The sequence below is a fragment of the Psammomys obesus genome, unplaced genomic scaffold (assembly GCF_907164565.1).
Source record: "Psammomys obesus unplaced genomic scaffold, mPsaObe1.curated_primary_1811, whole genome shotgun sequence".
Lineage (NCBI taxonomy): Eukaryota > Metazoa > Chordata > Mammalia > Rodentia > Muridae > Psammomys > Psammomys obesus.
The window spans coordinates 509,684-523,945 of record NW_026587556.1 but is presented as its reverse complement, the minus strand read 5'-3'; the positions used below and the strand labels follow the sequence as shown (position 1 = coordinate 523,945).

The window sequence follows — 14,262 nt, the reverse complement described above, 5'->3', positions numbered from 1 at the left end:
GATCTTGAGTATTAGGCTCTCCAAATATCTACTTACCTTAACCATTTACAGTTCTGAGCCAATAAACTGGTGTATGATTTCAAGTATTTGATGAATCTAGGAAGAATCCTTAGCTTTCTGTGCATTCGTGAGGACAAGCATGATAGGTTATAAGCAACTTGCAATCTAAAAAAGAGTCTCTATATTCTTGATTTCAGTCTACCTTCTTTCTCATTTCTTCTTTGTGTAAATTTTTATTTTCTAATATCTTAAGTTAAATGTTTACTTTTTATTATAATTTATTCACTTTGTAACCCAGCTATAGTCCCCTCCCTCAGCCCCTCCCAATCCCTCCCTCCCTCCCTCTTCTCCCATGCCTCTCTTCAAGTCCCCTTCCATCTGACCCTAGCTTATCAGGTCTCATCAGAACTGTCTGCATTGTCTTCCTCTGTGGCCAGATACCGCTGCACTCCCCGCACCATGGGAAGTGATCAAAGAGCTAGCCACTGAGTTCATGTCAGAGACAGTCCCTGTTGCCCTTACTAGAACACCCACTTGGAGGTTGAGCTGCTTTTTCACTTTCTGGATCTTGTTTTCTTAACAAGAGCATTTGACACGAATTTCTTCAAAACACCATTTCCACTGCATCTTACACATTTTGATTCAGCATCTTTTCTTCTATCTATAATCCAACAAATGTGTTCAATCTGTTTCTGCTTAGAGTCAGAAATCCATTCCAATCCTACCAGTATATCCTATACATTTCTGCTATATTCGTATTTCTAAAATCTCCTATTGACTAGGCATAGGTAACCAAATTAACTTCCTTTAGTGTGAAGCCAACAAACCTTTATGCTCTCTTAATGCATCTTTTGCCTTTTCTTTCATGAGTTCCCAAAATAATGTACCTAGAACAGAACATTTGGTAGACATAGAAAAGTTCCTACCTGCAGTGTTCAGCATGGAAGCTGCTCATCTTAAAATGTTTTGAGTGAGGTAGAAAAGAATTTTAAATTTTATTTAATCTTTACCTGTTTAAAATTCACTGGTCCTATGTATATAATGACAACTACACCAGACAGGGCATCCTTTATAGACAGTATGTCACTGTTCCAGGGATAGTGATATTCACAGTCTTTTCAATGCTACTATGTATATTTTTGTCTAATAGCTCATAATATTCTAACACAATAAGGAAATAAACATGTTTCTATTACCATCAATAAGGAAGAAATTGAGCTGTTCAGAGAAAGCAAAATCATGCCCTAAAAATCTTCATAAAGTAAGTAAAATCAACTGGCTTAAAAAAGAGAAACCTTCAACTAGAAAATTAAACTTCAGGAAAAAGGTAGAAATTATTCTAGGAAGCTCTTTGATAGCAAAGACTTTTTTTTACCATAGTTTTGCCTCAGCCATATTTCACAGCAAAGTGCTCAGTATACAGTTTCTACATTTGTTGAAAGGATGAATGAATGAAAAAGAACAGAAGAGAAAAATACAAGTTTAACCCTAGAAACTAAACACAGCAAAGTTCACATTGTGAGTGGTGATGGGGTGGATGACAGACAGCTTAAAGGGGAAATTTTGATGAAGTTTTCAGTTCATATAATTTCTCAACTTTTAAAAAAGTGGAACTATAAAAAAAAGGCTGTGGCAATAATTGTTGAACTCTTTGACTAAAAAAAGGCTTTTAACTCTCAACTACTATAAAGCTTTAAATTTGTTAACTAATGGGTAATGTTTATATTTTATACATTAAAAAATTAAGTAGGCACCCATGAGATGATCAGGAGATCAAAGTGCTTGTTGCCCAAGCCTGGCAGTCCAAGTTTGATTCCCAGAACTCATGTAAAATGATAAAAGCTGACTCTACAAACTTGTCTTCTGACCACCACATACCCACCCACCACAATAAAAAAGAACACGTTAAACAGCTATTTTTAAACCGAAAACTTTACTATCACAGATTGTATTTTTTCACAATATACAAGCACATGTATGAAGCTTCTGCAACAAACAACCCAAAAAACTAGTGTCTACTCTGAAAAAATGAGAATTAGAAGGAAGTAGCATGTTAGCATCATTCTGAAAACACAAGAACCTCATGGATCTCCACACAGGGATGGTGGTCATTATAGAGTTGCCAGCTCTGTTCTAGACTGGATAGCAATGGAGACCAGTGCTGAGATCAGAGGGACTGATCTCATTAGCAAAGCAAAACAAAACAAAAAATTACATACCACACAAAATGAAAAACATGGTTTATAAAACCAAACATAAATCATTCCAAGAACATTATGAAACGGTATTCTACATTTTACTTTTAACATTGTTCATTGTCAGTCTTTTATTTTTAACAGATGTAAACTTAAATCTAAAGGGTTTTTCTTGTGAAATTTTGATTATACAAATAGGATATTGAGTGTAACTAGAAATGAAGCCCTCATTTAGACTTCATAATGGTAGTAACTAAACAGTGTCTCATATAATATATTCTAAGTGCCCAATAAATGCTTTTATAGTCACTCATTTTCTAAATTTAGGTACACCCCCCACAAGTACCTTCAAAAGAACAGACATGTAGACACTATTATAAAAAAGTATTGCCAAGAATAGTGACGTGATTCACATCTGAAACCTCAACACTCATGAACCTGAGACAAGACTGCCACAACTTTAGAGCCAATGTGACTGGCAAGGAACTAAACTGTTAGCATCCCTGAGTCACGGGATATTATTTTACTCTAATTGGGGTTGTCGTAGTTGTCAGCTGGACTATTACTAGGGTTTATATGCTTTGCCATATTATCTGAGTTCTTGGCTAGCTCAAGGTAAGCTACCAAGAATTCAGTACTATATAGGCATGTGGATTTTGAATTGAAACAGAATATATCTAAGAGAAATTAAATTTGCTTCTGTATAGCTAACTGTATTGATCGTTAATTAGTTTAGTTATCTACAGTGTAACAGAATTATTTCATAGGCAACACAATTTGATCACTGGAGCAACCAAAGCAGCTTTACTGACAGTGGTCATAGACCTTCAGACCTCTTAAGGAGCTAGAAGGCTCTTTTCTTGCAAATGACTTAAATCTTCCTTGTTGGCTCAAGAAAAACAAAACCTACTAGAAAATTTTGAAAAGATTCAATAGCGGTAGATTAAAACAAGCCACTATCTCACCTCTTTTTAGATTTTTATTTTTTAAAATATGTACATGTGAATGAGGAGGAAATAAAAAAAAATCTAACAAAAGCCTTCTTTGTTGGGGTGGACTGAATAAAAATGGCCCCCACAGGCCACAGGTTCATAAGAAGTGGCACTGTTGGGGTAGGTATGACCTTGTTGGAGAAAGTGTGGCCTTATTGAAGGAACTGTGTCATTTGAGGTCTCAGAACCTGGAGCCAGACCTGCTGGCTTTTCTCTCATCCTGCTGCTCACCAATCCAGATGTAGAACTCTCAGCTACCTCTCTAACACTGTCTACCTGAGTGCTGCCACACTTCCCACAATGCTGATAATGGACTAAACCTCTGAACCAATTAAATGCTTTCCTTTATAAGAATTGCTGTGTCGTGGTATCTCTTAATAGCAATAGAACCCTAACTAAGATATGTATGCACACTCACTGTTAAGGTACCTGGCTATCTCTGTGTACAGGTAACAAGTATTTAAAGAAGTAATAATTATTATATTAAGAAACATGAATGTTTATCCTACAGCACACATTGGTACATGAGCTAGAGCTTCATCTGCGGAAAATCTAAGTGTCCTGAATTTGTGTCTCATAGGCAATAGGAAGGTGGACCCAATTCATGCACAGCAACAGACCCAAGTATAGTGAGGCTGGAGTGTCTCTATACAGTTCCTTACCTGACCGATAACGTTCATCTCGAGAACCTGAGGATCTTCGGCGGTGGTAACGAGAAGCTGAGGAAGGAGTGACAGGTGCCCGTCGCTCTTGAGGCAAAGCTTGGTCCACTCCTGGATATAAAGTAAAACACCAGAGTGAGGATGAGGCTGTTCTCAGTAGCTAAGCTAAGAATTGGTTAACAATAAATATTCACATTACATCCTTATCACCTGTTAAAACAACTGGTACTAAGAAGCCTGCTGGGGAGGTCACTCTTGGAAGATCAACAGTAAAGTGAGACATATGCAAGGCTGAGCCCAAGAGAAGTTCTTCCAAGTGTGGGCAGGCTATAGACAAGTGTTCTTTCTTGTCACAGTGTCCACCAAAGCATGGAAAAACCATGAAGCCCAAGACATGGGATCAAGATTATTGTTGTTATTATTAGTAGTAGTAGAGTAGTTGTAGCAGTAGTAATAGAGTGAACAAAAACCATAAAAACCCGAGAAAATTTAAAATTGCAATTATCATTACAGTCAACTTTAAAATGAACCGTATAGGCTATTTGTATGTAAATTTGGTAACTAGGAAGTTATACATATGTAGCATCATCTTTCAGCTTGTGTCATTCCCAATTACTAACTCTTTAAAAACTTGCTCCATTTAATGCTAATGGATAAGATATACTTGAGGACAGCTTTTCTGTGAATTACCAAAAATGTAATTTTAGTCAGATTCAAAGACAAAAGCTGATCCTCATATCTGCCAATCAAACTGTCAAGTAGACTGACATAACACAGCATCAAGTAACATATGCAGAAAAAAACTCAGTACGGGAAAAAGCCCATCATCAGAGTTCAGACATACAGAAATTGTTCCCACTGAGTAGACAATCACTACTTCTTCCGAAAGGACCAGTGATTAACCAGAAAAACACACATAAAACACTAGCTACAAAAAAAAAAAAAAAAAAAGTTAATACCTGGATTTCAGTAACACAATTAATTCTTTTTTTCACTTTTTAAAATTTTATTAATTAGTTTATTCATTTTGTATCCAGCTGTAGCCCCCTTCTCCATCCTCTCCCAATCCAATATTCCCTCCCTCTTCTTCTCCTATGCCCCTCCCCCAGTCCAATGATATTGGAGGTCTTCCTCCCTTTCCATCTGACCATAGTCATCAGGTCTCATCAGGACTGGTTTCTGTGTCTTCCTCCGTGGACTGGCCAGGCTGCTCCCCAACTCAGGTGGAGGTAATCCAAGAGCCAGTCCATTGAGTTCATGTCAGCGATAGTACCTGGTCCTATTAATGGGGAACCCTCTTGGATACTGAGGTGCCTTGAGCTACTTCTGTGCAGGGGTTCTAAATTATCTCAATGCATGGTCCTTGTATGGAGTATCTGTCTCAGAAAAGACCCCTGGGCCCAGATTTTTTGGTTCTGTTGCTCCCTTGGTGGAGGCTCCTATTTCCTCCAGGTCTTTCTATCTCCCCCTTCTTTCATAAGATTCCCTGCACTCTGCCCAAAGTTTGGCTATGCATCTCAGAATATGTTTTGATACCCTGCTTCGTGAAGCCTTTCAGAGGCCCTCTGTGATAGGCTCCTGTCCTGTTCCCTATTTTCTCCCTCTTCCGATGTCCCTCTCATTTGCCTTTCTTAATGAAGATTGAGCATCTTACCAGGGTCCTCCTTCTTGATTAGCTTCCTTAGGTGTACAGATTTTAGCATGATTATCCTATATTATACGTCTGATATCCACTTATAAGTGAGTATATACCTTGTGTGTCTTTCTGCTTCTGAGATACCTCACTCATCTGACAGAGGGCTAATATCCAGAATATATAAAGAACTTAAGAAGTTAAACAGCAACAAATCAAGTAACCCAATTAAAAAATGGGGTACAGAGCTAAACAGAGAATTCTCAATAAAGGAACATCAAATGGCAAAACAAAACAAAACAAAACAAAAAACCACTTACAGAAATGCTCAACATCCTTAGTCATCAGGGAAATGCAAATTAAAATGACCCTGAGATTTCACCTTACACTCATCAGAATGGCTAAGATCAAAAACTCAAATGACAACACATGCTGGAGAGGATGTAGAGAAAAAGGAACCCTACTCCATTGCTGGTAGAAATATAAACTAGTACAACCACTTTGGAAATCAATTTGGAGCTTTCTCAGACAAATAGAAATAGTGCTACCTCAAGACCCAGCTGTACCACTCTTAGGCATATATCCAAAAGACGCTCAAGTATACAACAAGGACATCTGCTCAACCATGTTCACAGCAGCTTTATTTGTAATAGCAAGAAGCTGGAAACAACCCAGATACCCCTCTACTGAGGAATGGATGCAGAAATTGTGGTACATTTAACACAATGGAATGCTACTCAGCAATTAAAAACAAAGAAATCATGAAATTTGCAGGCAAATGGTGGGATCTAGAAAAGAACACAATTAGTTCTTACATGAGCCTATTTCAATATTCCTTATCATATGTCAAACTTACGAGGTCAAGTAGTTCTGCATCAAGCTGACACGTTAATTATTTAAAGTTAGCCCTGACTCTTAGCTTATAAGACTCCTCTCTTTACCACCATTGTTTCTACTATTTACATGATCAGTATTATGTTTAGATGATAAAAAAAATCATAAAATGTGATTAATATATTCCCATATTATTTGCTTTTTAGTAATTCTTGGTTTAACAGTTATACCTTCCCATTCATTATCATTCTTTCAATGTACCTATTTGTTGATACTTTCAAAATATTCTAACTGAAAAACAAATAAACAAATCCTTTCAATACTTTTCCTCACAAACACTCACAACCTCTAATTTTTCAATTCATTTTGTTTGTTTGTTTGTTTGTTTCCACTGAAGTATACTTGGAGACCCTTCTTCCTCTAACCTGGGTCCTTAGACCTGTGGTGCCATTTTTTAGTTCATTTGTTCCTTGAATCTATCCATGTCTTTCTTCTCATCTTTTACTCTTCATCTTGTAAAGAGGCATCTTAAATAGCTTCTTCAGAAACAATCAGAGAAATAACACATGGAGGTCTTGGATGTCCCAAAGGTTGTCTTTCTAATGTAACAGGTATAGGTCCTGAATATTCTGGGAAAGCTAGGTCAAAAAATATTTACTTACTGTCTTTAATTTTCATTATTTCCCAAAAGTTCATCATTATAATGCTATACTCTTTAAAAAAAAAAAAATAACATTTTTATTGACCCTCTGGGAATTTTCCATTTCTGTCCCTCTATCCTTTGTGACCTCCCTCTAACCCTAAAAAAAGTAAAATTAAAAATAGAAAAATAAGAAAAAAAAAATAAGTCCAATTTGTATTATTTATATACTCCCTGAAGCACAGTCAAACTCTCCCTGGCCTGCCCCTTACATAGAACTTATTACTTCTCCTCCCACACCCCTGCCAGAAGACATCAATTGTGAAGAGGTACATTTCAGATGATGCTATAATCTTTACACTGTCTCTTCTGTGACAACTTCCATAATTTCCTGTTTGTTTTCACTTAAGGAGCTGAAAGCCAGTTCTCTTCTTGTGGCAGAACACTAACAGATCTCTTTCAAACAGATCTTTTATATGGGTTGATTGTTTGCCCTGACAAGAGACTGTGAGTGTTCTGTGCCTTGAAAAAAATGACTCACTCTTTGGCTGAGACTTTTCAGGACAATGTAGGAGCTCTGACATAGTACCTTTGACTGCAGGACTTGCCTGATATGCCCAAAACTGGAACCTTGTTAGTTTTAATTCCTCAGAGAGAACACATGTCCATGAGGACTGAGCCGAGGTAGCTACCATTTCCCACAGGTTGTTTCTCTCAGATCCTTGCTGAGTGATACCTGTGATGTCCATTTAGCATGTATTCGTTTTCACTTTGCCAAGTGACTTCTCTACTTTACACAGACATATTACTTGTCATTGTTGCTAACATTCTCTTGTTATACACTGATTGGCATTTGGAACAGCTCAAGGAGCAGCAAAGGTACACACACACACTTTGAAGATGCCAAGTTTACCAGCTCTAAATCTCAGTACTATTAATACTATTTTCCTGACTAATTTATGAATAAAAGCCTCCTTGGAACTACTTTCATACTTCATCTCTTCTTGGGGTCCATAGTATAAAAGTCAAGACTACTGTCTGGTTTAATTGATAGACCTTCTATGGATACCATCATTGAGGTAATTTTTCACATTTGCTTTCATGGACTGAAAAAACAGTTTACTACAGATGTTTTAATAGAGAAATTAATATAACTAGGGAGAAGAGCTCCAACAGGTTTCCAGTAACAAAATATACTTTTTTAAAAAATTATTTTATTTTATTTACATTTGTGTTTTGCCTTCGTGTATGTCTGTGTGAGTGTGGACATTACAGGAACTGGAGTTACAGCTGCCCTGTGGGTGCTGGTATTTGAACACGGGTCCTTTGGAACAGAAGTCAGTGCCCTTAACCACTGAGCCATCTCTCCAGCCCCAACAAAATATACTTTAAAACAGTATTTGAGTCAATATTTCATTCATTATATTTTACCTGACTTTGTTCCAACCAAAATTTGAAATGGTATATTCAAATAGGAAAAAAAAAGTCAACCGTTGAATATTTAACTCTCCATAGAACTGAACCTGTCACCATAAGGTCACTAACGTGTTCAATTCTTATTCTTCAGCACAAGAAAATTGACCAAACCTTGCTTCTGAAGCAGAGGTAGCCTCGGCAACACAAGCACAAATAGCTAGCAAAGCAAGTAACAGTTCAGTGTTAATCAATGGGGAGAACTCACACTAAATGTTTAGTTTAGGGAACATGATCAAAGACCTGTTCTCAAAAAGCTACCCAGAGACCAGTATTCTCACAATATAAAGTACAGTGAGAGTTAAGATGCTACCATGAGCACTGGAAAAGAAGGCATTGTGAGACATAAAGGGTAAACACATAAAGTCTCAAATGCAACAGTGAGGAGTATGAAACCACTGATTGTCATCCACTGAAACACATGCATCAACACTGAATCCCTTTTCCCACAATATTTGTGATGCGACTACATCCAAGCCATATGCCAAACACTAAGTCAGCTCCAGGAACCATAAGCACGAAAAGGCAAACAAGCATAGGTAATAGTTTAGCAACCTTAGATCCCACTTGGCTTCAACTTTTAACATAACACTCTTCTAACAACCCACTTGGCAACCTAGAACACTCATCTGCATCCACAGCCTCTTCTAATAATATAACTAGCAACCTAGGACCATCCACCTTCATTGAGCTATATCATACCCCTTCTCTGCACAACGGAATAAAATTCTCTTCTCTTTAATAACCATCAGTCTTGGACAGGTTCTATTTAAATGCATTTCCAGTACTTTTGGTAGGAAAGGTCGGATCTGGTCTCAACTATCTTTGTGTACCTGCAGAGTAAAACAAACTGTCTTTAAAGTTAACTTTCAGGGAGAACCCCCTACTTATGATCTCATATGCCTATGCACAATTGGATGTGCATAAGATTTAAATTAGATGTTGTCGGGCATGGTGGAGAAATACTTTAATCCCAACACTTAGGAGGCAGAGACAGGTGGATTTTTGTGAGATCAAGACAAGCCTCATCTACAACATAGTAAATTCCAGGCCAGCAAGGGCTACATGATAAGACCCTGTCTGTTGGTCTGCCAGCCTGTCCCACAACATCAGATGCATTAGAAGAAGGGACATATACAGTAAACAAAGACTTGTACAATCCATTTTGTTGATCAAAACAGAAAACTATCCATTATTCCCCTAGAAAGCAAATTCTTCCTTTCCTTAAACTAAGAAGGCCCAAAACAAGAAAACAGGCTCTTGAACAATTCTTTACTGAGGTATTTCTTTCCTATATGTATGATCCCTTTGCTTTTTAATAGTTTCTTTGTGGGCTTTTATTCCATCCTAGGATAAAAGACTAACATTGCTATTTCAGGCCCACATGCTCTGATATTTGTGATATTGGGCATGCTCCTTAATCTTTCCAAGGCCTGGCTTTCCATCTGAATTTGAAAGCACTTACAACAGGTAACATTTCAGAGTGCTAGTTTAAGGACTTTATTAAAACAAGCAGATGAACTGTTATTTCTGCCATTTTGTTGATGAGGAGATATAGACACAGAAGTGGAACTTAAACACTGTGCCACTCTTATATTTGAGTTTTGTTTTCATTCAGAGATGCCTTTGTATTTGTGGTAGGGGGCTCTCTCAGTTTCTCAGAGACACCTCTCCTCCACAAACAAAGCATTCTAGATGCCTCACTTCTGGCTCTGATGACCAAAAGAAAGCACAAAACTTATCCATCTGAACAGGAGATACCTACAACTGTAGCCTACCTTCCTCTCCAATTGAATCTTCCAAGTCAAATTGTGGTTCTTACCAAGTTTTGCCTTGCCTCACTAATTTTGCCTCTTTAAAAGCTTTACCTACCCACCAGATTTGGAAATCTGAAGACAGAAGTGAGAAAAAGCAGGAACAATGTTAATTACTTGTCAGTTATTTATGGCTTGTCATTAAAAGATTTTCCAACAAAAATTTCCATTACAATTGTTGTACCTAACCAATTCAACTATTTCCGATGAGTAAACACTGTAGTGTCTTTCAGACAGACCCTAGACACCACAAAATCCCCCACGTTAACCCTAAGAATAAGACACAGGTGGGCCACCCATCTGTCTCTCATTTGAGGCTCAATAGTTTAGAGGCAACAAGGCAGGATAGAAAACCTTGAGTTATTCAAGAGAAGGGGGTCTAACTAGAGAATTTTTCTTATTTCAAGACTGTCAAAAACTGTTTCTGAATCAAGTCCCACTGTCTTCTAGATTACATAGCAGTCCCTATTTTGACAATAAGTATAATTAAGGAATTATCCAGAAAGTAGAAGGTATTTGTTGTATGGTTAGGTAAAGAATTTTCTACATTTGCTTTGCACTAACATAGATGTGGACACCACAAAACAGAAAATTAAAACGTCATTCTGAGCCCCTTAGTATCTATCATACAAACCTACTTCTTATGTAACTCCTGTTATTTTCATCTCCTACTTCACTAACACAGCTACTAACATAGCACCATATATTTATTTTGTAATCATGAACTCACGAAATAGCAAAGTATGAATGATCTGAAGCCTGTGACAACTTGATATTTGCATCAAATTGCTATCTTCCTTTATTTGTTTGTTTGTTTTGTTTGTAGTGCTTAGAATTAAGCCAAGTGCCTCAACATGCAAGGCAAGTAATCTAACTCTCAAGCATGTTCCCTGGCCTTGTCTGATTTTGCTCTACACTACTGAATAAGATAAAAGTTTACTGTTGGGCTGAGGACTTCAAGTTGAAGTGTGTTCTCTTCTGACTGGGATTTTTCACAAGAAACCATGATCCAGTCCTAACTGGCACCATTTTTTATTGTTAGGTAGCTAAACTCAACTCAGTTTGAGCCCCAGGATATTGGATGGACTACTGACTCTTTGACAAGAAACCCAATTCATTAAATGTCATTAAAAATAACAGGAAACTCAGCCAACCAAACCAATATGCATGTGATAGAATACACATCACAGACAACAGGGCAGCAACCTGTGTGTGGCTCATCAACAACAGAGCTCACTTAGAACACAGAGAGGTGCCCTTTCCTCTCACCATTCAGGCTGGAAAGGATGAATGCGAAGTCCCAGACCAGAAATACCCATTGTGAGTTCCTCTCTCCCCTATTTCAGAGAGGTAACCATGCATCTCACCTTCACTGTCCATGGACTCATGACACAATCTGACTTCTCTGCAAAGAGAACTTGCCAGTATGGGTTTGTGTGTCCTTAAGCCTGTTTTGAAGAAGGTTATATGTGCAACCAAACACAGCATCAGTGTCCAGAGACCAGTTGAATTTCAGTTATGAGGTTATATTTGTGGGCAGAATGAAACAGAACCAAACTGTGCACCTGCCACTGAGGAAGCTCAGCAGTCATTCACATGGACACTGAACCTAAGAGTAACAGGCTCAGGCAAGGAACCAGCCAGCTTTGTTTTCTGGAGAAAATACACAAGTGTCAACTGACTTGCCATTACATCCTCAAATCAAAGACCAAGCTTTTCATTTTCCATGTACCCATGGTACAAAATTCACCAGCTAGAAAACTGTCAATCATGGACAACCTTTTCTACCATAATCTAGCAGAACATCTTCAGCGAGGATTTCAGAAAAGGCATCTCCATATTGGCCACACAAAACAACAAAGTGTGTTACTTCATGTAAAGGCATTCACATTAGAGGAGATATCTTCAGTGACAACATCAGCTACTGGGGTTTGCAAATTGGATTGTATAAAGTAAATAGAACTCAATTAACTGGAAAGCGTTAAGGTCCAAAATCATGTAATCCTTTGCTACTTCTGTCACTGATTAGCACTAATGTGGCCAGTTGGCATTTAAATTAATCCAAATAAGAAATAACGGCAATGTCACTACTGATAAGAGAGGCCTGGTACAGAAGGCTTGTGGAAAAAGACTGTGCACACCTGAACACTGAATGCTTCTGGCACTAACCTTGGCTACAACAGCAGTAAGGAATGCCTTCTTGCTGCTATAGCAGCAAGGCAACAGTGGACAGCCTTGCTGATAATCACTGGTATGATGGGAGTTCAGTCTGTACAGGAGTGGGAAAAGAGAACTCCCACTAGGTCTAGGAGAAATCAGCCACTGCCTTGTTCTACCTCTTCTTGATATATGCAAATTCTGGAACCAGGTGTACTTGCCTGAAAGTGAGTTGTGCTTATTTTGTGCAGGGAATGAGAGGTCCTCAGTCAATTCACATTTTACTATTGTGTGGTGAGGGACAGAATTCCAAACTACAACTGCTTGGAAATATTTCACAAGTAGATAATAAGACTGGAATCTAGAGTTGTCCTAACCAGAAGTATCAGGTGAGAAATCCTTCAACAAGTGGCATTTGAGCTGAACATTAAACAAAATTTAGTCCAGGCAAAGGAACAACCCCAGGAATCCTATAGTGGGAAAAACATGGCCATCTTCGAGAAAACAAACCCAGGCATGGAAGCAGGAGGTATAAGAGCTAGACAGAACTGTTTGACCCACTCTCCATGTTGGGTCATCTATGGTCTGCATTAATAACAAGTAGGACCCATAAAATCTCATTAATAACAGACACTGTGCCCCTATGAGCCCTAGAGAGCAGCAGGAAATACAAGAAACTTGCCAACTGGTTCTTGTTAGTCATATTTACATATTTCTGAAACCAACTCAACCACAGCCTTGTAGTTGGGCATAAATCCACCTGGCTACTGAAGATACAGACAGATGAACTTAGAATACTGAATCTGCAGAAGCAGCTCCATGCCAAGAAACATTTAATGACTCTGCCATGTAATAAGTAACACCTAGCCAATATGCATATTATAAGAAAGGAGGTGGGTATTTGGATGAGGGAAACTTTACTATTTACAGTAACATTGAAAATTTCCTTCTTGTTACCAACTAACAGCCATCTAAAAGTAGCAAAGACTCTCTATACACTCTACACTGTGTACAGAGACTCCTCTAAGAACAGTGTAAGTAGTTGGCTTTATTTTCTATTTTTGTCATTTGATCTGATTTAGAGGGCAACAAAAGATCATTTTGAAACAGGCACTTTCTTACTAAAAACTGGAAGTGTCAAACAAGTTCCCCTAAGTAGCATCTTCTCTTATAAAATAATTTCAAACTATTATTTCTTCTAATTCCCGTGTGTCTTGTTCGCTTCTAGCACACACTCAGCACTCTGCTAAAACCAAGAGAAGTGACCTTCTCCAGCAGCTGCATCACCACCACTCCTCTCATGACGACGACATCTTGAGTAGCAGTGAAAATCCTGCAGGACATCAAGAAGGAACCACAGCCTGTCAACTCTGCCTCCAGGATCTTAACTTCATTTTATGGCACTCTAATTCATAACCATAGGTCCCAAACATCTCAGAAATATTTTTGAATACTTCCTAGGGAAATCTTAACATTTTTCTAGAAAATAAAACAGGTTCATTCAATTACAAGCTCTCTACCGTAAATATTAACACAAATAAAAGAAAACACAAGGTGTTTTCCATACATATCCTATTGTGACAGAATGACTTCCCACATGGGCTTATCAAGAAACAGTTCCCTATTTTAGAAACAACTGCACCCAGGCATGGTGGTGCCTGCCTTTAATCTCAGCATTCACGGAGGCAGAAGCAGGAGATCTCTGAGAGTTCTAGGCTAACCTGGTCTACAAAGCAAGCTCAGGATAGCCAGGGCTGCACAGAGAAACCCTGTCTCAAAAAAAACATAAACAAAACACAAAAACAACAAACAAACAAAAACCTGCTTTTCCCACTACCTTCCCAAGGCTTGATGATGAGTGG

The 14,262-nt window shown here is 38.1% G+C and overlaps 1 protein-coding gene across 5 annotated transcripts in view; it reads right to left on the bottom strand.

Moving 5' to 3' along the window:
- The window catches only part of Dip2c (disco interacting protein 2 homolog C), a 420,838-nt gene that overhangs the window by 185,720 nt on the left and 220,856 nt on the right, over window positions 1–14,262 (bottom strand). For all 5 annotated transcript variants that reach the window (XM_055603910.1, XM_055603914.1, XM_055603911.1 and 2 more), the window contains one exon: window positions 3,850–3,960. In XM_055603910.1, the coding sequence (XP_055459885.1) occupies window positions 3,850–3,960 (111 nt within the window). The remainder of the gene's footprint in view (window positions 1–3,849; window positions 3,961–14,262) is intronic.